This window comes from Pezoporus occidentalis, unplaced genomic scaffold (genome assembly GCF_034315485.1).
Source record: "Pezoporus occidentalis ecotype Australia unplaced genomic scaffold, CSIRO_AGI_Poc_V1 ctg253, whole genome shotgun sequence".
In the NCBI taxonomy this organism is placed as follows: domain Eukaryota; kingdom Metazoa; phylum Chordata; class Aves; order Psittaciformes; family Psittacidae; genus Pezoporus; species Pezoporus occidentalis.
The window spans coordinates 44,881-72,440 of NW_026914426.1; the positions used below are offsets into that span (position 1 = coordinate 44,881).

The 27,560-nt window shown below is 39.1% G+C and overlaps 1 protein-coding gene across 1 annotated transcript in view; it reads right to left on the minus strand.

Annotated features, from left to right (window-relative positions):
* Positions 1-27,560, minus strand: part of PPM1E (protein phosphatase, Mg2+/Mn2+ dependent 1E) — a 66,732-nt gene that overhangs the window by 12,336 nt on the left and 26,836 nt on the right. The window contains exon 2 of the mRNA XM_062623444.1: positions 681-799. Within this exon, the coding sequence (XP_062479428.1) occupies positions 681-799 (119 nt within the window). The remainder of the gene's footprint in view (positions 1-680; positions 800-27,560) is intronic.

Here is a 27,560-nt window from a genome sequence, read left to right on the forward strand (position 1 = left end):
TTTAAGCATGAAGTATCTTTATACTATCCTTTGCTAAAACTATATAAAAAAATAAAAGCCATAGTAAAAACTATGCTGTCTGAAATAATTCAGAATTAAATTCTCTCTTCCCTCATACATGTGACTTTGCTCTAAGGATGAAAGAGGACAACTGGCACTTGCCAGGAGGGACCACATAATCTAAAGTGCATATAAAGAAATTCATGGCCACCAGATATGAAGGCACACTTAAAAGACAGGACTGATTTCCACTTGGTCTTAAGGAACAAAAATTTGATAAAAGAATCAAGTACAATCAGAGAAAGACATTTAGAAACAGGGAATTCAAGAGTTAAAGTTGAAACTAGACAATGCTTAAAGATGAGAAAACTTTGACTAAGAAATTAGCCATTAGCTCTATCATGCGGGGCGGTGGATTCTCCATTAATCTTTTTATGGGATTAATCAATATGGGATATTCCTTTACAAGAAATCTCGTCCAACTTCATTCAGCTAGCTGGTAGAAGGAACTAATTTGAGGAAAATGTAGTACCATTCCAGTGGTCAGACCAGATGGATCACTGAAGGTAATGCTGACTTTAAAAAGCTATCAATTATCATCTGCAGTGCTCCAGTATACAGTGTAAATGAAAGATCCACACCACGTAAAACTGTACATCATCATGTGCAGATGTACTTACGTATGATTCCATCCGCGTTGTCCACATGCTTTGGTAAGTAGTGTGCCGAAAGATCACTCTGAAGGACTTCATCTGAAGTTGCTCTAGCTAAAGCAGCAGCCAAAAATGAAGGGCAATTACTGGAAAAGAAAGAAAGAAAAAAAAAAGAAAGAAAAAAAAAAAGAAACAAACACAAAAAGAAACCCACAAAAAGATATTTTCATCTGATTGAGCAAGGTAGCTTGCAGGCGGAAATGCGTAACAATACTTCTAGTAACTCTGTTTCCCTCCTGTGTTCTCTGGTTTTTAAATTTAAACATTCCATTTTGTGACCTCTATTTAAATGCTTTTTAAATCTAGACTTTACCCCCCCTGCAGAGTCTGTCACACAACCCTTACTTAGCGTACATTTCCTACATATGCATTACGCTTATCTTGAGCTCATTCTGTCCAGTTTCTCCTAAGAATTGGATTCAGGATTCCAAAGGGTAAGAGAATCATAGAATAGTTAGGGTTGGAAAGGACCTTAAGATCACCTAGTTCCAAGCCCTCTGCCATGAGCCGGGGTGCCTCAGACCAGACCATGCTGCCCAAGGCTCTGTCCAACCTGGCCTTGAACACCGCCAGAGATGAAGCATTTACCACTTCTTTGGGCAAACTGTTCCAGTGCCTCACCACCCTTACAGTAAAGGAATTTCTTCTTTATATCTAACCTGAACTTCCCCTGTTTCAGTTTAAACCCATTCCCCCTTGTCCTATCACTACAGTCCCTGATAAAAAGTCCCTCTCTGGCAATCTTGTAGGCCCCCTTCAGATAAAGTGTCCAAAACCTCACCAAGGGACACTGGAAGTTAAGGCAAATCCATAGAAGGCTAGAAGTTGATGTGCATAAGGTTAAAAAGCTCCCTCATGAATGATCTCTATCAACAGTAAAATGGCTTTAACTCACTGTAGCTTAATTAAGCCTGATATCTCCCAGGGTTAATTAATCTATAGCAAACCAAGTCACTTTAATGTACACTTTCTCGTTCAAGGTGGGTTTAATACGTCTTAATTTATGTATGACTTTTTATTTCCCATTGGTCTGCCTTACCTGCCCTAGGTGTTCCTTACTGACACAGCCTAAAAGTTCCCGTTTCCATCATTATCATCAGGGTTAACAATGTCCTCCGTAAGACATGTCTACTATTGCAGGACCACATCAGAAACTATCCATCAACAACAGAATTCTGCATCAGCTAGTTCAGGGAATATGCAATAAGCACATATACTTCCTTAGCCTATTTCTTCTGCTTATGCCCAGTAAGTCCATTCACATGATTTTAGCACGATTGGAGAAGGGGTATTAGCATAGAAGAATCAGACCAACCAGATCCAGAGGATAAAAACTTCTACACATGTAACTGGACTCATCAGCCTTCATGCTGGAGCCTGAGAAGCACATGGTGACCATCACTTGCATTCACATAAAGCTCACTGCCCAGGAAAGCCAACTGCCACCCTAAACTGGCCCATATGCCATAGCTTCAGCAGGGAGATCCAAGTTCCAGGAAAAAATCAGACTTAGGTTTTTTGAAAAGCCATTTAACTGTAAGGTTTTCAAGATACTTGATACCAAACGCTGCTACAATCAGTAACATCATGTAACAGATTTATAAAATGCATGCTAAATAAGTCCTCCAACCCTCATTATTTACTATTCAGCACATCTATTAATCATTGAGATTAGCAATAAATAGCTTTGCCCAAGTGACATGTTGCCATGAGAGAAGCTCTGACCCTTGAAGTTACTCAGAAAGCCACTCGCACCAGGATCCTGCACCATCAGTAAGAGTATTTCCTAGAATTAGGAGAGTATTCTGCTCACGCAGCACCTCCAAGCCTCAGCAACGTGCACGCTAATGAAGCATGACTGCTGGAGGAAATCAGCTGTCTTAGGACTGGCTCTCCCCAGCACAACACAGGAACTCTGATCCTATTTACGTACAGCAATGCCCAGTGGTAAGAGTAATCAGGAAGAGGAAAACACACCGGGACCTCCTTTACTTCTAGCGTGTGTAGAAGCTGGTTTTCTATCTTGTCTTATCTGCCTTTATTTAGCTCACAAAGAGCAGGCTTTTCATTTCTATTATTAGCTCCAACACTCCAGAGCAGTGATACTGGTTACTGTTCATGTTACGTGCAATTTCCACGTTACCAAAAAAGCCAGGGATTGTGATGGCTGGGACAGAATAATTCTATCAGCAATTAGCAGCACTGGGAGGACAAGGCTTTGAAAAAAGCACAGAGAAAGATGAAGATTCAGCCTCAGTAATGCACAGAAGAACCCAGACTGAGGGCATTTACAACCACAAGCCAGGCAGAGGTTGCCTCAGGTGCCAAGGCAGCAAGCAGTGCTAGCATCTGCAGGAATCCGAGCTCACTCCACAGACCAAGGCTTGCCCTCACCAGCTCAGGGCTGAAAACTTTAAGGAAAACCTAACCTGTTTTGGGTCACTTTTAAACAACCCCTCAGAACACCCACTGATGCACACAGAGGGAACCTGGCTAACAGCTGAGGCAACAACAGTGGCTAAAATAGAGACAGGACCTAAACCACCACCTCCTGACATGAGGAACCTCTGCTCTGCCTGGGGTTGGAAGGTGGCAATGACACATCTGTGGTGACCCAGACTAATGAAAATTAATACCTGGAATTTCAGGTACTATTTTAACCATAGTGACAGATTACAAAATTGAAAGGTGCGTTTACAACCTATGTGGCTGGTCACAGTATTGTCCAGCTCCAAATGCTATTTACATGTCCCTACAGCCAATGGTAGCAGTTTAGCATAGGAGCTCTTCAGGTAGCCAAAGAGTCCATTCCCATTACAATGCTAAACCTACACAAAAAGCTGCTAAAGATGTTACTAGATAAAATAAAGGATTTTAAGTACATCCTTCCTGATTCTCTGGCAGCGTGGGTGTGTTTAGAACACCCACAGTTGCATTGCAGCAAACCTGGAATAACTCTACTAAGGTAATAAATCAAGCCCAAAAGAGGGAACGTTTCCATCAATTAAGTTTGAGGAAAAACAGTCTGAAGTGGGCTTAACTCAGCCCACATATTTTTATGTTACCAGCTTAATGCACAACTCTGCTCCTTCCTGAGAGCATTAAAGTGGCAAAGACTTTCCAAACATTTTCTCTGGGCTATCCTCTAAATCTAATATAAGGTCTTCTACTAAAAAAAGAGATGACAAGTTTACAGTTCTTATTGTTTGCAAACTCACCACTGGGGTTTCAGTGACATCAATTTTGATGGAAAATGTAGAGAAAAATAAATCAGCTGAAGGCTTTCCTTCTTTGTCTGGCCACTCTTTGTCCTAATAATAACAGCTGCCTGCCAAAGAATTAATTGCCCTTGACATTTGCTCATCACAAAGCTTCTTATGTAGCTGTTACAGGACTATGCCATGTAAGCAGGGAAGTGACCAGATGCAGACAGATAACTTCCTCTTCCTGATTAGTGCAACTCAAAATTTACTTCTCTTCCTTGGCTCCTGAGAGGACTGTAGTTGAATTACTTCTCCCCTTCAAGGAACAGCAGACTGCACCAGAGGTTTTTAACTTCTTTTACAATAGATGAGATGTTCAAGTCAAACCATTACCTGGACACTTCATTACAGTTACACCAAGACAAATGAAGAATCAGCTCTAGGATCTTTGTTCCTATCACAAATGTGAACATTCAGGTGAGCACCTACAGCATCCCACAAAACAGCAAGGAACCGCTCTTGAATGATCAGACTTTGATGTTCTTGTAGTCCTCATGCCTTTTACACAAAACAAGTAGCAGCAGACAGGATTCATGCGGACACCGGAGGTGCACTGCATCTCGCTGCTGGCATAACTAAGGATTATCTGCTGGCTGAAAATAAATTCTTCTGCCACATTCTAGATGCTCAAAATTTATTAGTCATTAAGTTATGACAAATTGAAACTGGGAGAGCACGATCTTGTTCAGCAGAGAGCAGAGAGCTAGAAATGCCTTCATCTATTCACAGCCATGCCACTAATTCAGCAGCCCACTTTGGACGAGTCACTTCATCACTCAGACCATCAGTTCCTCATCTACAAACAAGGGATGATAATGTCACTTCATCGGTGAGAGGAAAAGGAAGCAGGAAACAGAAGGCTTAATTCAGTGCTTGTAAAAAAGTCTTCAAGATTTCTAGATGAGAGCACAACTGAAGGGAAAAATACCAATATGATAGTGGAAGATATTTTCAGTCTATACAAGATTTATGGAGCTTTCACACTTTCATTCTGTACTCTCTGTTATCATACGCTGCCAAAAGCGCTAAGTGGAATACCCAGGCAAACAACAACTCTAGACAGGCACGTATAGTCTGATGCAGGCAGTGGACTCAACAGTCATGAACAACTGCATGACATAAACACATTTTTAGAAAAGTTGATGCATCTCAAAAAAGGAAAACCATGAAAGATGAACGTCAAGTTCTTGAAACTCAGTAACGCTGGTGTTCCTGGAGCATTAGCACCATGGATGGGAAAATAATGCTACAGGCACATTGCTGCCCCTGACCAAAATACACAGTTGAGTGCCACCACTGCTTGAAAATACTTAACACTGCCATGGTCTGATGGCAAACTGGTAAGGTTTCACTAACCCAAACAAAGAAAGGAAAATGGACCAAAAAGTACTGGTGCCTTTCAAAGGCCAAAGAGGTCAGTAAATCACAAACCATACAGTGTTTCTATTATCTCAGGAATCCCCTGACACTACAGAACAGCAACTGGTTTAGTTAGAATGAAACATGATTTAAATAGAAATGCTATTCAATCTGCTGAAACACAAAACAAATCCTCAGGCAAACAGTACAAAGCATCGTATATGGTTTCACACAGCAATCCAAGATTCCAAGACCAAGAACACGACCTGAAAAGAAGCAAGTACAACACATTCCCTTAAGGCCTATAATTTACTGTGTTAGTGAAAGACTTTGTAGGGATGACAAGCTAACTGCACCCTTTCCAAAAACCATTACACTTGGGATGCAGTTTGGTAAATGCTCCTGTTCCTGTGTTAATGGGGCCTGTTGCAAGTTCCTGTTAGAAAGCAAGTTTTGCAAGATTCAGTTTAAGAAAAACCTCCTTTGTCCCCAGCTTGTATTTACAAAACACCCTAAACTGAAGTCTCATGAGAATTCTTCCAGATGGAGCTTCTGATCCAGCCTGGAAGCTCTTTGAAGAAGCCTTTTAAGTCTTTATTATTGAAAGTTCTCATGCTGTGAGCTGCAGCAGTGTCGTGGTTTAAACCCAGTCAGGTAGCTTGTTCACTCACTCCCAGTGAGTGGTGCCGAGCTGACAACAATCGAGGTCAGTGTCCGTCTCCCCCCCCCGCCTCCCCGCACCGGGGCTCTCCCCTTCCCCGCTCCCGGAGGAACGGGGAGGAGGATCGAGAGAGTGCAACTCCTACGGGTTGAGACAAAAACAGTCCAGCAACAAATCACCACCGCTACTATCAGCTACAACAATAATAAGGGAAAATAACAAGGGAAGAGAATACGATACCACCGGCCAAGAGAAACGAGCTCCACCCGGAAGCCCCTGTCCTTCCGGGTAACTCCCAGTTACCCCTCACCCCGGGCATGACGTGCTGTGGTATGGAATACCTCCCCGGCTAGCCCGGGTCAGGCGCCCCATCTCTGCTTCCTCACAGCCTCCCCTCCTCCCTGGCAGAGCATGAGCCTCACAGAGTCCTTGGTCAGGGTAAACATCACTTAGCAACAACCGAGAACATCGGCTTCACCAACACTGTTCTCAAACTGGAAGTCAAAACACAGCACTGTACCAGTTAACACAAAGGAAAAACATGACTGCTACTGCGGAACCCAGGACAAGCAGTAATGAGCAGAGAAATTCTTTGGGAAGATCCTTCAGCTGTTTCCCCAGCCCCTCCTTCAGCTGCCTCCTGTTCCAGTGGCCATCCAGAAAGCCAGGGGACCAGCTGAGGAGCTTCCGCTGATCTCCTAACTCTGTAAGTGAGACAAAACCCAGAGAGAAATACTCTGTTAAGCAGTCTTTAAACCCCAAAATGATTATGTATGAATCTTCCAGTTATGCCAAGTGAATGCTATTTCCAGCTCCTGTCTCTACAGGTTCTCCTGCTTCCCCTGCGAGCTCACCACTCTGTCTGACCTGAGCTGTTCTGCAGCTCTGCACTGCTGGGGAAAGTTCTGATGCTTATTTAAAGTCTGGTCACGGTGGAGTATGGGGTTTTTTCCTAACACACAGTGAAACCCTGCGCTAGATTTTAGCTGCTGCAGTGAGTTACTAAAAAAAACCCCAGTGCACACACACACACAAAAGAACAAACAAGCAGAATAAAAACAATGCACCTTATAGAAGATTGCATAACCAAAGCTCCTTGAGAAGTCATTTGAGCTGGCAGTGTTGAGATAGAAAAGATGCTTGATAAATCTGTTTGAAGGAGCTGAAAATGCGCTACACAAGGAAGCTGCTATCTATAGGCTTCACAGAGACAGCTGCCTGGTCACATTCAAAATTATTCTGTCCTTGTGGTGACAGTTGTAAGCAACAGAAATATAATACACAACCATCACAAAAATACACTCTTTCTGATGTGTTTACCGTGCCCTTATTTGATACAGACACCGCACTGGTACCTCTTTTCTACCAAATATTTAACCTTTTCATTGTGCTCACTGCCATATTCTAGGGAGTACGATCAAGTTTATACAGGTATTTCGCTGCAGCTAAGTCCATCTTAGACTTCAAATAAATAAATAAATACAGAGGTGCATTGCTCATCAGATAACACGGTAACGACTCCACAGATAAATGTACTGAATGAGAATAAAATAACTCCTGTAGAAACAATAATTTCCTTTCACAAATTCTTATTAGGCTTGAAATTTTTGCTGATGGTGAATAATACAAGCTCTCAACTTAGCTGCAATCACTGAAAGTCTATGTCATAAACCAGAATAAAACCTTATATGAAGCTCATACTTGACAGCTATGACAAAGGTAAAATACTTTATAGTCTCAATCTTAAACAAACCACCTTAATGAAAAAAACCCAAGAAGAACACAAAAAGAACAACAGTTTAAAAATGCCTTTAGAAATAACCTGTTAACTATTAATTGTAAACCACTGTAAGCCAAAGACATCAGGTCTTTGCTTACAAATTAAGATCTAACCTGAGATTAAAAAATATTCAATTCTTCCCTCATTTTTAATGAGATGGCAAGAGTCAACAGAATGCTCTCTTCAGTAAAGGATACGTGAAATAGGTATGAATGGAAACCTCTAGGAAATCACGTTTGGTGATCAGATGGGAAACATTTGCAAAACCACAGAACTCAATTACGAGTGTGCTGGCACTGATCCCGTGAAAGCGCTTGGGTGCTGCACTCATCTGTCAGGCGGTTTTGATAGGATAATATACACAGGGAAATAAAGGAAATGCTGTGCTGCCTGGCATATCAAACTAGCTGAAAAAAATCAGGGCAGAGAGCAAAACTAAAATACTGGCACGATGATGAAAAATATAAGGACAAAAAAGTAGCTCATGCAAAAGCATGATTGCAAGAGCGTGGTTCATATATTCTCTGACTATCTGGGAGACCTGGCTGCAAAGGGATATCCTACCTCCCTTCTCCAGTCAGAGCACTGCAGGCGAGTGCAACTCAGATTCCCAGCCTGTGAGGTCTGGAGGCAGCTGGCACCGGATTTGGCAGTGAGTGCCAAACCTAACATCAGGCGCCCTTCCAGCTACATTCACACATACACTCCATCTCTCTTGCACCAATGTATTTCAGAACACGTCTAACACAGACTTTCCAGCACACTACTGCAAGCATCTTTCTCACCAGAAGCTAATTAAAGGCCAAGTAAGAGATACCACACCATGAACAACAGGAAGAGCAAGCCCAGGCCCCCTGCAAATGTGTGTGCTCTGTCCCTCAACTCCCCTCTCCAGCAAGGCCAGTTTGCCCTGGAACCCACCATGTCACCATCTGTTATTAAAAGAAACGTAAACCTAGACTTTGAAGGAATGAAAAGAGAAGTCATCTTATTACAGGAATAGACCTGAATCCATGAACCTCAGTTACAATACTGAGAGGTCAAGGATGTAGCTATACAGCAGTCTTCCCCTATCTAAATCAGAACCTTTTCTGAGCAGCATGATTCTGAGGGATTGGATAGCCTGTTTTATACCATTTTAATTACTGCTATAAAATGTATTTCACAAAAGTATAAAAATATGATAGTTTTTTCAAAATACCAGCAGGCCACTTGATGGGCATGCGTTATCAAGCTTAGATCTTTAGAATTCAGCTATGTAAATGCAAAAAATGTTAAAAAATCATCTGTATTTACTCTATCATTAATTAATAAAAATAAAGATTATATATTGGAATTACATGCGACTTTCAGGAATTTATACTGAGATAAAAGATCCTTCTGGGGTTTGTTATTGTTCGACATGGATTAGTTTGCACGTTTACACAGTGCATTCTCTGATCCAACAGAAATGCTTAGCATTTGAGTGACACACATACCTTGTAACCAGAGTCTTTGGCTGCCATTCCAAAAATCAGTCACTGCCTACTTAGCACCTCCAAGTCTGGAACAGTAAGGAAAGATGCACCCTTACATGAAGAAGCACATTTCTTAACTGGAAAACCTATGGCAACAACAGTTATCTCACAATGAGTTTCTCTGCTAGAGTGAGGCCGTTTTAAAAGCTCTACAGGACATTAAAAATGTCATTGATTTTTCTCTTGTTGGCTCTCAGTCAATTTGAAAGTCAGCATAATTCAATATTTTCCTACTAGTTCCATTAGCAAAGAAAGGAATCCATGCTTCAATCTATGCTGCCTTATTTGAAAAGGTAATTTAATTTTACACCTGAAATTGTGCCAACATCAGCATAAACCCATACACAGTATACCTAAGATTTAATTTATCAATTCTGTATTTTGTCAAGCCAGAACGAGATGCTGTCTGAAATCAGTAAGTGTGCCCGAATTTGTGCTGAAAATACTTCCATATATTCTATTTCAGGTATTTTATGTTCTAGTTGGAGTTGCTGATTATTCCTCTCTTTACTATAAACTACTAATGACACATCACCTAGAAAAGTTCATGTTGCAGAAAACTTTCTAATTAAAACTATATAATTTACTTACGACTGATTCATCTCCTAGTTTTTATCTCTGTTAAAAACAACTTTCCATTGATACTTCCCTTAACCTGAAGACATAAAACTGTACAAATTCAATGTGTCCAGAAAAAAGAACGCCCAATGCAGAGCATCTATTTTATTTCAGATCAGATTAACATGCCAAAGTCCTCTGATTACTAGTCAAAAAGAAAAATGGCATGTGCGGTTATAGGTAATGACTTAATTTCAAACAAATGACACTCAATGCTGCACAGCAGCGCACACCACTCTGTTCATTTGTATTCATCCTTACGGCAGATCATCAAGGCAAAAAAAAAAAGCAAAATGACTTCTTTAAAAAAGGCTGAAGACAATGAATCTACAGTGCCCCTTCAAACAAACAGCTTTCGGTACCACCACATAGAACTGGCCCCCAAATGATTGCGCTTGCATTATAATATTTGTCTTCTTCTAAACAAGACAAAAATACAAGCTGCAGGCCAGGATTTTCGAATGACATTTGATTACTTAACTTCCTTCAACCCATTGAACAAATATCAAATGTAAGGCAAAACACCCCAGAAGATTGATGACCACTGAGTCAGCAGAGAATGATCTCTCCCTCCCTTCTCACCCTGGTGAAATGCAGTTCATCATTCAAACGGTTTAGGTGTTTATGCCAGATGTAAGATCAGATAATTAGTCATCTGAGTCCTGGATGTCAACCTTTTTGTGCTAAAAAAATTTATTCCAAATGCACCATTTATGATCAGTTGACTTGCAAAAGCATTCTGGTGTTATACAGTAATACATCTTATGGTATATAGCCAAATATCTGCCACTCTGTAGTAACAAATTCTGTTTCTGCTGCAGCAATACGCTGCCTGATCTTAGCCCTCCCAGCTACTTTATTTTTTGTCTGCAAAACAGGGATAATGATACTGACCTCTGAAAAGCAATTTCAACTCTAATGATGAACAGCACCAAGAAGGGCCAGATATTATTAACCACCCCTAAACCAGGACTGGAAGAAGAGAACAGCAATTTGCTTGCATTCATCACCAGAAAACACTGCTGCTTTTCTATCTACTTTCTCCTGAGCATGACATGAAAGAGAAATCAAACTAAAAGCAAACATTAAAAGACTATACAGTATCTTTAAAAACAATTTTATAGATAAACATATATTCAAACATCATATAGTGAGGAAAATTAAAGATTTTATTAGAACCTCAATTTCAACATTAATGCACACAGAACAAGATACCACAGGGATAAATGGGGCTTTAGGATCAGGGTGCATGCTCTTTTAAAGGAATAAACCTTTACTTACTCCAGAAAGATCCCATCCTAACTCCCACTGTCATTCACCCTATATGGAATTGCAAAGAATACTGGCAGGCTTAGGTTTTAGGTTTTTTCTTTAAAGGATATTCAAAATGTTTTTAGCTATTCTGTTTCGCGTTAAAGTCCCTAATGCATTCTGTTCTACTGAGCCACATAGTTATTTCAGTCATTCTTAATAAATAACAGTTGCCAGTAGTAGTTAAGCCAACAGATCTGAATTATTTATAGTGTTGAGGAACAGAACAGCAGATAAAATGCATTAGGGCTTTCAGTTGTTCTTGCTTGAACAACACAATGGCAGCCTTCAGATGGTTTTTCCACAGGCTGTAAAATATTCGGCTTCCAATCCTGGTTTAAAAGATTTCCTAAAGAGGCAACAGGCAAACCTACTGCTATTCATCTTCATTAATCCCCTTCATGAAGAGCAGGTAGGAGAGAGTTTTCCAAATACAGCACATTATTGAAAGAAAAAAAAGGGGAAAAAAAGAAAAGGAAAAAAAGGCACAGACTGTGATTTGATTGAACGGGTCACATTCAAACTGCTATTCAGTATTATTAACCAGAACTTATTGAGATGTTATTTAGCATGGCTTTATACCTGCCAATTAATGGGCTAAAAGCAGCTCACAGTGTCAAACTCTGTGTTTCCTTTGCCTATAATCCCTCCTCCCTTTAGCTGAAAAAAGGCACAGGTATTGTCCTCATTTTACCATGGGAAATCCAACTTCACATTCAGGGGTGGAACATGGAAATCCTAAATCCTGTCTCTCCTCCATTCCTCTTTTTTAAGAGGCCACATCAGAAAACATTAAACACACAAAAACCAACAGGGACAGAAATTATCTTGACAATACTTAATAAAATAAAGGCACTAGCTCAGTTTATGCTTTTTGTGGCTTAAAAGATGCATTCAAATATCTGTCTTGATTGACTGATGGGATAACATGACTATCTCCTGAGCTGTGTCTGGGCAGAAATTTGGTGGGAAGCTTTTGCTTTCCCACCTTGTACTGACTTCACAGGGGACCACACCAGTGTGAAATTCACTAATCTTCCAAGGAGAAACATGCCCACAAATGACAAGGAGAGATTTACACTCAAATGCTGGAAAGATAAGAACTGGGGGAGTAGTTGTAGCAACATAAGCTTAAGGCAAATGAGTTTTCCTTTTTTAGTTCACCTTCCACTTTCTGTATGGATGTGTTTATAGCAGGAAATGCTGCAAATCGTAGCATCTCTAAAGAGTACAGGGAAGGAAAAATGAAAACCTGGAGAGGTAAGAGAAACAAACCTCCTCCTATAAAATGTTAAAGAAACAGGTTGAGGCAACCGCTTTCAGGCCATGTCATGTTATTAAGGCACCCGAAACTGCCTTCATCACATGTTAAATGGCAGGAATGAGGCATAGTATCCAAACCATCAAGCAGGCTCAAGTGACATGGGTCTCTGTTCTTCCCCACTCCCCCTTCCTTGGTTTAGCTTCCCCATTCTTCCAGTTCCAAGGCTTATTTAAAATCTACGCTCTGATTTTACTGAGACAGTTGTATTCAAGATGCCGTATGTCATGGGAGTGACCATGCTCACGATATGAAGAATATGGCTCTTGCTTTGGGTGAAGCAGGTCCTCAGCCTGCGAAACATACAGCTTGCCTGCAGTATGCGTCTATATATAGCTCTTTTTGCACACAAAGGCTATATGAATTGATTCTGAACAAGCTGAGGATTTCAAACAAGTCTGCAGTGCTGTAGCCTCTCTTCCATCCTGAAAGGGACAGTGAATTATTTAAAACTTGGAAAACACGCCCTAGAATTATTTCCATCAGCATTCTAAAGAGAAATCATAATAAAAAAATCTGTGTACATATTCCAATCACTGTTGTAAGGTCAAACAAGAAAATAAGAACTGTCACCTTTTATAGCTATAACATTACAAAGTAAATCTTGAGAGATTATAGACATTGTTTTTCTGCCACAGGCTTCTCAATACAACACAAACTCTACCTTCCAATTCATCAGAATTTAGGGCTTTGTTTATGCAAAAGGATCAGTCTTTACTTAAAATGTTATTTCTCCCATTTTATTCTGTATGAACAATGTTGGATTAACACATTCAATTCACCTACCTCACAGGCAATAACACTGCTTTCAATCTCTTGCAGCTCATGTAAGAATAACCCAACAGTTCTTCTTTCCCTCCACACCCCACCCCCCCAGAGGACTGCCATCTTTTCCTGTAAGTTTATTATTAAATCTGTGATCTCTTCAGAAGACATGAGCTCTAAATATCTGTTAGGTAATACCTCGAGAAAGGAGGTAGCACACAATAGCCTGTAGACAGCACGAGCCGGAGAAAAAGAGAAAGTAGAAAGAGGGTGAAAATCTGCATTATTAATGTGCCTGGACCTAGGTCCATCCTGTGTAGAGTTAAATATACAGAATCATGTAATATATGTGTAAATCTTAGGGTTTTGTTGCTGTGAGAGATAAATGCAAACAAGCAACGTTATCTGGAAATTAATCTGGGATCTGGCAAAAACTCATGGAGATCAAAAGAAGTCTTGCTCAAACACAACAGAACTTGTTTAAAGCTCCATGAACCACGACTGTAAATAATACACTAGTGAGAACTCACCCTTGGTGATGAGTAGGCTTAAACCTTCTTCAAATAGAACAGTGTCACAGTTATAACCAGCAGTTAAGAGAGTTACTTAGGAGTCACATTATAAATTACAATGGTAATACGTATTCAGGGAGCAATATGCAGAGAGAGAGAATATGAAATCAAAACATTAATAAAAATAAGGAACCTTTGGAAGCAAGTATTTATCTTCTGTATGTACAGTGGTTTATACATTCCCAAATGATTTTGAATCTAGAAATAATTACTTCTACCAGGACCGATATATGAGCTACCTTGGATGAAAAACAGCGAATTACTAACCATGGATAGAAACATTACACAACTGTTTTCAACAAACAGCAAAAAATGGGCCATGCTAGAAAGAACAGCGGGAATACATGAATTGAAGTTATCCAAGATAAAATTTAACCAGAATAATGCGGAGATCACCTTGATTTTCTATACCCATGATGGGATTTTCAGTAAAAATAAGATTGGTTAGGAACATCTGGGTTCCAACTTAAACAGGGGAGATGTAGGTTAGATATTAGGAAGAAATTCTTCCCTGTGAGGGTGCTGAGGCGCTGGCACAGGGTGCCCCAAGAAGCTGTGGCTGCTCCATCCCTGGCAGTGTTCAAGGCCAGGTTGGACAAGGCCCTGAACAACTTGGTCTAGTGGAAGGTGTCCCTGCCCATGGCAGGTGGATTGGAACTAGATGACCTTAAGGTCCTTTCTAACTCAAAACGTTCTGTGATCATGTCTGCCTTGATACCTCATTCCCCAGTCTACATCATCCTTCTCTCACCATTCTTTAACATCATCCTGAGACACTGACTTGAAGGAGAATATTCAACATCTGTAGCTGAAATACAAATCTATATATATAAATATATATAGATACACACACACACACACACATGTGTGCTTAAATATGAAGAGTCCCCACAGACTTCTTGAGAAAAGGAAGAGGGAAGAGGCAGAAGATCAAAGGTCACACAAAAGCACATAGCTAACCCAGAAAACACATCATTAAAACACTGTGCCAAGTAGTATTTTGAAAATAAAAAGTTCTATCAATTCTGCCCCAGAAACACAAAACCAGCACCAACCAGCACCAATGAGAATGGCCTTGAAAAACTAAAGAAATAAAGAGGCCTCCGAATGGCACAGTTGTGGACTAAGGGTACCAGTAAACTAGAATAGCAATTCTGTAATCACAAAAGAATGAATTCAGAAGGAGGCAATCAAGTGAAGATTAAATACAAATGTTTTCTCAGATGTAACAGAAAATTCTGTCAAAGAGTTTAGCCAGACCGTGAGAAGAGCCACGAGAGTAGGAGAAATTTTAAACGTCAAAGCACCAGATGTAAAAAAAAAAAAAAAAAAAAAAAAAAAAATCAATAAATCTGTATTCTAAATCCACACTGAAAAATAGCAATGAGTTATCGTTGTTGGATTTAGCTGTAAAAGATTGCTAATAGCATGCAGTTGGGTCTATCAGTACAGTCAGGCAGCACGAAGACTGCCTCAAGGGCAGAGAGTTTTCTACTGAAAATACAGGTAGTGCACCTGCATGAGAGAGCTTTTTAATGATGCATGGAGTCAACTTAGAAGACACAACTGTGATTGGTTAGACTGAAAATAATATACCAAGGCAAAAAAAGATTAGGAACACCAGCTGAGCTCAGAGATAACACAGAAAAAGTTACTGTTAAAGCAAGATTTAAGTTATAATAACACAGCGGTAGTAAATTGGAAGATGTAACGTGATAGGAGACTGAACATTGCTCCCAGTTCTGCATCTGACAAATGACACTTCTGCCAGCAAATCATTTAATCTCTACACATCCATCCATCTAGGTGTCAAATAGGTTTACTGCCTTAAAACTTCAGGAGAGTACTGTGAAATTTAATTTATCAATACCTGAAAAATATGTTTTAATCCTTGGACAGAAAGTGCTGGGAAAGGACACCATGTTACAAAATTAAGACTACCTAATAAAGTAACATAGCGTTTACTTCAGTGAACTCCTCATCTGTCTCTCTCCTGTTTCGGTTCCTGGGTTCCACAGTGCCTCATGACTTTATCATTTCTTTGCCTTGGGATAACAGAATGAGAGCTGCGGTAATGAACCTGGAACATTAGTGCCACAGGTGGGACAGACAATTAGCAGTTGCTCCTATAATTTACACAGAATAGAGGAAGAAGCCTGCTTCATTCATGTAGTCACAAATATTATTCTAAATCTTATTCTAAAAAGTACTGTAAAAAGCAGATGAAAAACTACAGGAGGCATGAAAGAGTAATCTAGATCCAAAGTTTTCCTGAAGTTACTGAGAAGGAAAAGTTAGGGGCTTGATGTGTCATGAGCTGAAGATGCTAAAAACCTCCAGAAATGCAAATTTAAGCACCTTGCATAATTAAACTCAACTATTCCCTTTAGTAGGAGCAAAAAGGTCACATCCAAAAACCTTTACAAGTTTAAAACATTGTAGAATTTTACACGTGCAGAAAAAAAGGCTTGTTGTGTCTTACACTATCTTTTTAGTTGTTAGACTTGCATTCATTAGTTTTGTCTTTCTATTTCAAAACTACAAACCTAATTCAAATTAGATTAATAAGCTGTAGCAATATCAAATACAGAGGAGTACAAAGGCAGCAACATGAACTCCTCAGGGAGCAGAGAATTTAAATAAGTTTAATATGTTACAGCTTTGTTAGAAAACAATAATGGACTAGTGACAAAACCCTCACCCTTTAATCAAAACTGCGTTTTTCAATATTCAACCTGTTCTTTTTGATCAGAGCTGGTTATATAATCATCAGCCCTGCCACATTTATGCTGAGATCATGCATTTGATTTACAGATTTTTATTAGTACCAAAGACAGCAAAAAAATCAATTCATTCCCAAATAAAGTATAGCCAGGCTGGAGCCTTAGCACTGGCACACTCTCATATGGGCTAGAGGGCAGCAAAAGAAAATGCTTATGACAATAAAATAGAGACATTAGCTCAAGTAGCCACAAAACAAAGAAGGGGAAAACAATGCACTCAAGAATGAAAATCCACCTCGCTCTGACGTTCAAAGCCAACGCAGTCTATGGTCTCTTACCCATACAGACAGCCCATGACAGGAGGTCTGAAAAATCCATAACGAAAAGTGCCCGAGTCCCCTGTTTATAGCTATATATTAAGTCTTGATATTTAGCACAGCTTGTCAAGAGTAATGCAGCATTGCACAATTCTTCATGAGGCTCTTCTGCCTTCTAGCTATGAGTCACCATTATATTAGGAAAAAGTGAGCTTAATTTAGACAACACAGAAGGGTAAATTACATATTTTTTTAAGGTCTTTGATCCAGAGGGCTACATTATTTATTTATTTATTTATTTAATGTCTTCTCTTTCCCTTCTCCCCCCCCCCCCCCTTTTTTTTAATAAAACTATGAAAATGTCATTAATTTTCAGTAGGCAGCATCACAGGAAACAATCATAGTCCTGAACATGAGGGAAATGGGTTTCTACATTTGATGGAAGACTTTATATCTCTGCTACACTCCCTCTGCTGCAGGAATGTCATAAAGGAACAAAGGAGTTTTCCTTCAGTGTTCTTCCTCCTGAAAAATGGATTGCCTCAATCTACCTACCAAGAAGGAAAATGGAAAAAAATATTAGTACTTATAGCCATTTCTTAAATACAGATCTAGTCCTGTTAGAAAGAAAATGTCTGTTTTGATAGCAAATGTTATTAAGGCTGGAAAAGGAGGAGTATATGTGCCCTATTTAGTACATGTGTTGAGTTTAATGTGATCCCAACTGAAAATAGTAGCTAATCTTACTGATTTTAACACCTCAGTGATCAAAGCTCTTCTCTGAGGTTTAGCAGCAGTTATGAAAGGTTTGCAAGGAAGAGAACAATAACGTACAATAAGACTTGTCTGAGTAACTCTTCAGGTTTAGATATCTGCAAAGCCTTACCAAAAAGAGAGAAAGAAAAAAAAAATAGAATGATTGAGATTAATTTGCATACTTGCTATAACAATAATTAAAGACACCTTTCTTATAATGTGAATATCTCAGGCGTTTCATTCATAAGGGAGGTTGACATGCTGATATATTTCACTTCCAAGGTAGAAAGTATTTCTCTTTCACTGCAGCTACTGCCTGGAATTTATTAAAGGAAAATAGTGAGAAAGACTGATTGGAGAAAGAAACAGTGAGTAACATTAAGTCAGGACTGCAAATCCTTCTGTGTCCTATGTCTGCCACAGCCTTTGATATGGGACCAAGATGGGAGAAATAATAAGCCATTTGCTCCTCCCTATCCTCTCCATCCATCATCTTTTCAATTTCCCACATCCCACTCCCCAGCCCAGGCACACCCAGTGCAAACCCACACCTCCAGTCACACCTCTGCTTTGTGGAGCCCAAGTCTGACAAGCAGCTGCTGATTAACAGAGAAAACCTCCCAACATTTTCTTTGGACATCCTTCCAGGACAAACCATTTCCTCCACAAAAGATTTCTATGATGTGAAGGTGCATAAAAAGACAAGAAATGTCTTGCCAGGGGAAGGCCTGGCTGTACTACAGGATGTTCCAATAATCAGTCTCTCTCTCTATTTCCTTCAGAGTTTCACTGTTGGAAATAAAATGCCTGTTGAAGTGTCATATTTTAAAGAATCTAAAGCAGAAACCAATTAAAAAAAAAGAAAAAAAAAGGCAAGCAGATTTCTCACTACATGTATTTAATATTATGCTGTTTCCTGATGAAAGCCTTTAGTAAGTGGGAGTACTCAGGGAGACACTTTGATTTACATAAATTTGAGACGGAAAAATGCTGTTAGATCAAGTCCATTGCATTGCATGGTTGGGATTGAGTCTTCCAGTGGAAGTCACATCTGCCTCCATACAGACTCAGTGCTCTGTTTCAGGCAAAATTCATAATGTAACTTCAGAACATGCTCTTAAAGCCAGTCTACTGCCCTCTCCTTTATACCATTAGCACAATATTTCAAGGTTGTTCATGCATAATATGTAAACTCTAAGCTATGATTTTATCTTGCTTTTAAACTAATAAAACATACATAAGTCCATCCTACCATTGTTACATAAATTTTAAACATAAACCACCTCTGATAACCTGATTTTTTTACCCCTCTTTTAAAAGGAACAGTACACACACCACAGCAACACTCAGCAGCGAATATAATTCAGTACAAAACTACACATATAGTGAGATTTATTTAAAAGTTGTGCTGGACTCAACTTGATACAATGCATCATCATACAGTGGAACAGGTAATGAGGACTTTCCCATTATGGACAATCAATTCAAACTCCTTTATAAACTCCTTTATAAGAAACTTCATCTGCTACGGACCTAAGTGAGGCCTAAGCCACTCACCATAAGATATCAGGATTCTCAACTTGGCAAATGCAGAAGAGACTTAAAAATCATCCATTTGCTTTTTTGGCACAAAACCCCTCAATGCTCCACGAGCACTTTCTGTGCGTTAAGAGATCCAGGACAGAAATAGCAAGAGGCTTGCCGACCATGCTTGTTGAAAAGAGTTTTACAAAAGGACAGCTAGAAACTGGCAGAATGACATTCAAACATGCACCACAATTTTCGCATCGAGACAACTCCTTCACAAGGAGTATTCCTTCAGCCATTCCTATATTTTTACTGCTTACAAGTTCCCTTGGGGGAGGGGGAATAAAAGTTATTCAGGTTTTAAGAGAAATATGTAAGATCAAAGTATGAGAAATCTGAAGACTATAATAAAAAACACCAGATGGCTAAAGAGTGAATGCACGCCCCAGTTCACTTCTGGGCCCCTGGTACCATTCCCAAGCTAATGACAGCAGCAGAGCCCTCCAGTGAATTGCAGCCCTGTGAACACTCAAGGGCCATGTATTACCCTACACGTGCTGGAGATGAGATTTACTGCACAGGCAGTGGTTACTCACCAAAAGACCACTGAAGCTGAAGCCACTCTGTACATCCATACATCCTATAACACCCACTAGATTCAAGGGTAATGTCTGTTTTTCTGATTATTTTTTCTTTTCCTCCACACATATAACAGCTAAACTAGTTCAACTGCAATAAAGACCTTAGTTTTAAAAATGCAAATGTTAGAGAGAAGCAGTCAGGGAGCAATGAGAACGATCAAAAGTTTAGAAAATGTTATCCATGAATAAATGATGCCACATAAGGAAGCATGGTAACGCACATATGAAACAATGAGGCAGATGAAGACATCATACTGTTTTCTGTGTTAATGAGGGAGGGACAAACATTACTGAAAAAAAAAACAGGAGGGATTCCGATTAGGCAGCAAGAAAAACTTTCCACCTGTAACTAAAACCACCAAGAGCTGGAAGAGCCTGCATAAGGAGGCTACTGCATAAGGAAGGTGCAGGATCACCACTGCCAGCAATTTAGAGACGAGGTCAGAAAAGTACCTCTCAGAATAGGGTTTAGATTTAGCTAGCTCTTCCTTGAGGTAGAAAGATGGACTACATGACCTCCTGAGCTGCTTTTCAGCCCTATTTTCTATGGTTTTTCTAGTCTATTAAAAATGTGAAATTTCCCTTAGCTCTTTTCCTTAAAAGGAAGGAGGGTAATTCAAGAGGCACAGCATCTCCAGAGCACAGCCCTTATTAATTAACCTCATAACGTAACCTGCAGTAACATTGTGCAGTGTTTCGTACCCCCTCCAGTGCCTGGCCTACATAAGAGTGTCTTCTGGCTACGGAATACAGAGCTTGATCACAAAGATACTGGTGTGTCCTAACTCTCTGTGAAATCAATGGGAACTGAGGTAACTAATTAAGAATTGTAATCAGGCCCTCAGTCCAAAGCAATAGAAAGGCATGCTTTTAGAATCACATTAGTTACTTAATCATTCAAAACAGGCACCAAACAATGTACTGACTGCGTGAAAGCAGCATCTTTGTCTCCGGTCCAGAGCCTGCTCTGTCTCCCATTTCCATTTAACACCTAAAGCAAGAGGAGCCAACTCCCTAAGTAAAATTTACCAGACATTTACACTGGTGATAACATTTTACGCTTGCTCCTCAGTGTTGCTCATTTATGGCTGTAAAAAGATGCAACACTGAAGAACTGACCCTTTTACATCTGTTTGTGAAAAATTGCTCTGTAATAATTCCAGTTCCTCTAAGCCTTCTCTGCTGTATTAAAAAAAAATAATAATAAAGTCTTTTTTCCTAGGGAAGTTATCTCCATGCAGACAGATCTCTGGGTACACTATACTGCAGCCTCTTGCTGGAGCAGTACTCTGCTTATTCACTGTTCTCATCCCAGCTGGTAATAATCAGAACTGAGAGACTTAATTACTGTACCTTTCAATAGGCTTTAATTTTATTTTTGTTCTTTCCACTGCAAATGCCCATGAATCACAGGGTCACTTTAAGCACAGAATTCAATTTAATTACACTCACAGGCATTTGTATCATTAAACAGGTCAACTTATTAAAAAAAAAAGAAAGATCTTGATTATGAATAATGGAAAGCTTGGCAGGCAATCCAGAAGAGTTTCACTCTCTCACATCCCTTTGTTTAGATTTGTTTGCTGAGCACTGGGCAAAGTCTCACTGAATGAACATGACAGTATTAACTGAAACTACATCTAATATTAAATTATAAATGGATCATAATGCTGACTTATTGACTGCTTTCATGGGAGTATTTACCAGTATTTTTAAACTGGACTATTATCTGCTAATAAAAGCAGGGAATGAGAAAGACAACACAAAAGGTCATTGAGTGAAATATGACTCTGTATTCCTGAACTGAATCTGGCAAAATCTTCCTCAAGTTACAGATTTATTCCCTACAATAATTCCATTCTTCAGATAGGATAGCATTCTTTTTCAGATAAGACACTGTTTTAATTACATGCTAGAGAGGGTGTCTCTGATGGGCTATCCTCATGTGAACTAGATCTAAAACCAAAAATCTATGCTGTTCATGAAAGACCTGATATGCAAGGTAGAAAAGGTCTCCTGGAAAGTTATTTTCATGCTTAACTATTACACTTTGGTACTTAGCTTGAGGTTTTCTAAGGCAATCCTTTTGCACATTTTTTCTCTATTCTGTATGCAACTCTGTGTAATATGATTTCTGTATGCTATTTATAAGGCTAAGTAGTCAAATAATTACACATACTGTGCCTTTTATATATACCCTACCTTTATACTCCTCATTTTCATTAACTTTTTGATTTTTTATAATTCAACAGACCTAGAACTTATTTATTTCTTTAACTGTATTGTCAATACTAATCTGAAAACTAGCTGTAATTTTTAATAACTTTATGTATAGAACCTCCATTAACTCACTTATTTAAAGCTAAAGTCTTAAAAAGGTAATTACATAAGGACAGAATGCAAGAAGTTAACTGATTTCAATTACAAAACCTGTTGTTTACTTTCATCTTTATTCCCCAATGACACAGAAAGGAAATCAAACTGCACTGATAAAAAGCTATTACAAGGAGTTACCTTAAAGAAGCCTGATTACTAAAACCAGTTCTTCTCTCTACTTCAAGACTATATGGAACACTTTTCTAAATCATCCAGGATCACTTTAGGATACTGATAATAGATAGCCACAAACACACAGGTACCTAAAATGGAAAAACTAGGAGCAATTTCTGTTCCTGTAAAAAGCTGCATTTTCCTGATTCATTAAGATAGACAGAGACGATAAGAACAGTAGCTCTCAGAATCCAGAAGGACAACGTGACATCACCATGACCCTGAATTCTCATGTTTCATTTTCAATTTCCTTTTCTACATGAAAAAGTAAACATCACACAGTTACAGCATTACAAAATTGTCAGAACTACAGACACTTCTCCAAACACAGGATCGTGTGGATTGGGTCTGACATAAACCATTGCTTATCATCCAAGCTGTAGCCGATTTCAGAGGTTCAAATGTACTTGGATTTTAGTAGAGAGAACGGATGAAACATACTTTTTCCGTAAGTACAGAAGTTTATTCAAACAAGGATATATGCAATCACACAGATGTCCCTCGCAAATCAGTTGTTGATATTACTTCCTTTGCAACCACTATCTCACGTCCTCTGATGTCTCCTCTTGTAGCTATATAACATCCCCCTTCAGCTGATAGACTTACTATCCTGTTCCGACTAGAAAGAGCAGATTTGCTTGTAATAGGTTCATCTACTACTCTCTGGTGATCTGGTTTTGCGCAGATGATTCTACTTAATATGGACCTACAGTGTACAAGGCTGACCTAAGTTCTTTTAAGTTAGGACTGAAGGATTTTATTAGTCATAGTAATTTTCAAGACCAAGTTTCATATGGAAACAAACCTGATGTCTAACAAAAAAAAAAACAGCAAACCCAAACTTGCTTCTGCAATGTTAAGTTACACTGAAGCAGCAGTAAAATACGCTTAATATTCTCCATTTAGGTCTCACACTGCTTGCATTAATTTTCCAGGTATTAGACATTTGTTCAATGTATCTTTGGATACAATAGCAGGAATGTTTCAAATTATAACTTAGAATAAATAAGGCTCCTTATACTTCCCAGAAACTGGAAGGCTGGAATTCTTTATTCTGTCCTAGTGAGAATGAATTTGCAAACTTAGCTGAGTAGAAGAAATTACCTTTACTCCAACCAATGGATACCTTAGCTTCATACCTGATTTATTTCAGAAGCACATTTTTATCAGCAAAATTGCTTTCAAGCAAATCAAGGTTCCTTTGAAAGTTTTGAAAGACAACATTATACTTTGACAGTGAAAGTGGTGCAGTACTTGGCTGTTTAACTGGAATTCCCTACATCAAGTTGTCACCTTTTGTCACCATTTTTACAAATTCCTGAGGTAACTTCATAAATAAGGCCATCACAAAGAAATTACACTGTGTATGACCAAAACAGAACACTACGTAGTTGTTGCACACTTTCTCACTATCTTTACACAATGCTTTCTAACTTCTGCATCTGCCCCATGCAACTCTTCTGTTTACGTGGTGTTCCTTCTGCAGCTCCATCTATTAGTTTGCCAAGTGACAGTGACTAGAATCCTAATGGTGTCTTCTTTGTCACTCAGCACTTCCGAGGACAGTATTCCTGTCACCTCCACGCAAGTGAGTGAGCATACAAAATAAACCAGCTTGGAGGTACAATACGAAGGCTGAATAGGGTAAAGGAGCAGTGAAAGTAAAGCGCAAAGAAAGGATGGCAGTAAAAGCAATGTGGTGGCAGCTGGAGTTGAAGGCCTTACTTAACACACAGCCCTCAATGGCAGTGCTTTTACCCTAGTCCCCCAGTACAGGGATATACTGATATGTATTAGAAGTCACAGTATCTGGACTGTCACTTACTGTATTCCAGTGGCATTTCAACTGATGGCTACTGCACACAGCAGAAAAAGCTCCCTGACCCAAAGAACATACAATGCAAATACTTCAGTCATCAAAGGGAGAGGAGAGAGGGCAAGAGAAGTATTAATTCCATGAAAAGAATAATGATTTGCCTCTCAAGTTAGTTCCATAGTTTGGGAGATAGATTTCTGTTTAAATATTGTTTATATAATTATGAAATTAGGACAGATAACAAAGCATAAAGAAATGTGGGGCAAAAAAGGAAGACAGAGCAACTTTCAAACAGAGGCCTAAAACACATCAAAATGCTGCTAAACAGAAGCACTCAGAATGACAAGCTTTTCTAATTAAATATTAGTCTTGCTGCCACATATGTCAATCCCCTAAACTTAGGGAAAGGAACCATGGGGCAATACCCAGAATACAAATCACAGTCAACTCAAATGCAGCTGCAAAACAAAGAAGGAGCTGATTTGACACTTGCTAAAATAAATTCCATTAGTCACAGGAGAAATATTTGTGTTTTCAGGTCAGAATACTAGCCCTGAAAAACAAAATATCTACATAAATTCCTCATCATATCTCCAGACTTTCGGGCACAACACAACTATTTCCATGAAGAATGTGATTATACGATTTCATGTGTGTGTGCTAACAATTAGTGACAGTAAAACATAGCAGGTGTCCCACATCTATGAATTCTGCACAGGTAACACAAAACGTATTTCAAGTTCACAGTAGGCCACTTAATAAAAAAAGTTAGATGTTTTACATCATGCAAAAGTAGTAGATATATCCTGTAAATTGGAATTAATACACTACATAACTTCTATTAAATTTTAGTGCTTCTTAAAAAAGCAAGTTATTTGGGATGTTTTTTTAAATGGAAATGTTGAAGAAATAGACAATATCTAATCCTAAAGTTCTACTGAATTTCTGTTGCTATAACAACGTGTGAAAACCTTCCTTCTGTTGAGGACATCTGTAGCTATTTTTACATGCAACAGCTGGATTTGTCTGTCTGAAATTCATTCCTAAGTGTTTTATTTGATGTCTTTGAATCGGTTTTTAACATAGTGACAAATGTCAAGAGTCCAGCAGGCTCAACAGCTGAATAATCTCTGGTGTAAAACACACATTACATGCCAAAACTATAAAATAAGCAACAATTTGATTAAAAGCAGTGAGAGTCTCACACTCCCCCCATGCACACACACCTCCTCTTCCCAGATTTGGCACTGAAACAACAAGGGCACAACAAGCCATTATAAATGAGATCTTTGACCTCTGGAGATAACCAACTTCATACTCTGTCTAAAATTTACCAATACAGGAGAGCACCACGAAGCTGACTTGCAATCTCCTGTAGAACAAAGCACATCAGGCTGCTGGAAACAACCAGCATTCAGCTGTGATGCCCAGACACATGTAAAGACAGAACAGCCAACCATTCTCGGCTTTCTCTACAATAGTTCCTCATACAGTAAAACAAGCAAATAAACCCAATGATGAATGTGCAGATTTCTCCAAACAACATAAATAGCTGAGCTATCAAAAAACCTTGCAGAATTAGGCCATGGCTAATTTTGCCCCCAAATCATAGATATCTGTAAGACTGTAAATAGAAATTGAGAGCTCAGGCAACTAGGCAACGCAAAAATTGACACCTAGAGAAGACAGGGTTTTTTCAGAACTCCCCTTTATACTATGCAGCAAAGTATTTATTATTATTGCACTGTAATCTAGAATATAATTTCCTTCTAATGAATTACTGAAATGAATTAATAAATCCCTGTGAGGATTAGGGTAGAATGAACTATACCCTAATGCTTATTACAAACCACTTTTCCCATACCTGGCATGGCTTTGCAAAGCCTGATGAAACCCATATTCCTCCCTGCCTCAGGCGGAGGCAAGTTCCAGTAGTGCAAAGTCTTTCAGAGTATATAAGGAGTCACAAAAGGCTATATGGATTCCTGATATATTCTCTCCTCCTGTTTCCAAAAAGACTTGTTATTTATGAACTGAAGTAGCAAACAAAAAATAGCAAACAGGCTCCACTGGCGTGTTGGAAAAACGCAATGCATACATTACACAAAGGCAGCAACTGCGTTTATGTCTGGTGCATATGGATTAGAAGAACATTTGCTTAATTTTTCAAACACAAAAGAGGAGGGCATGACATTTTGTGAACAGGGTCCTGTATCTTTTTTCTTCCAGTTCTGATTTTAGCTGTAAATAGGTAATTACTGTAAATGCATCCAACGCCTACATAATTTCTAAACCAGAACAGAATTGTTCCATTTGCATCTGCTGATCAATAATTACTAATTTCACGCAGAGACAGGTAAATTGCCACTGCTTTAGCCCAGGACATTTCATGTTCACACAGACGCCTACAGTCTAAGTAAACAGTTAGCAACACAAAAGACAAAACCAGTCTTACTTTTTCCTTAATAATTTGCTTCCAGCTGATTTCCCAACACATTAAAATGTACTGCTACATACTGAAAAAGCTTATTGAATATGACTTGGATGTTAATACGATTTACAGCCCAGTGGTAGACAATAGTTTTGTTCACTTTCTAAGCTGAATCTATTAGAGAGCTTCCCAAAGAGAGAAGTATTCAATCACCTGGTAAGTATCAAAGAACATGCTTGGTTTTACTGTTCCTCCCTTGGACAGGAATTCCATATTTTGAAGCCTGCCTTTTTGTGCAGACCTGCTGGAGTCTGTATTTTAAGTTGCATGCTGAAGAACTGGACACAATATTGAGCTAAAGAGTGATTTCTATGCTGCTTGATATACAGTGCATGAAACAGCACAGAAAGTATAGACCAAGTGGCCCAAGGCAGTAGTTTCTCCACACTTCTCTAAAGGAACAAAACAGACAGAAAAAGACGAAGTGCAGACATCTGAAACAACTGAAAATCCAACATCTTGAGATGGCACTGAGATGTCTGCAGGGTGCCCTGGTAGCTAAATAACTCTCTGAACTCTGCAAGACTGATGAATATACCTGGATGCCTTGCTGTTATTTGTAAGGAAGTAAAGAAAAATAACGGAAAATAAAACTGTCTTAGAGTGCAGCCAGGACAAAGCAGAACACTTCTGCTCCAGGATTCATGATCCATGTGAAGGCTACTCTGAAGGGCCAGTCATAAAACTGGAGACTGCAGTGTACCATGCTGATCTTCAAGATACGATGCCAACACACACAGCAAAGTACACAGAGCTCAGAAGCGTGACATAATGGGCAACCTACTTGCACAGGATGGAAAGCAACATATTTGTTAGGCTATGGCAAAAAAAAAACCCAAGTAGTTCAGGCATCTTAAAG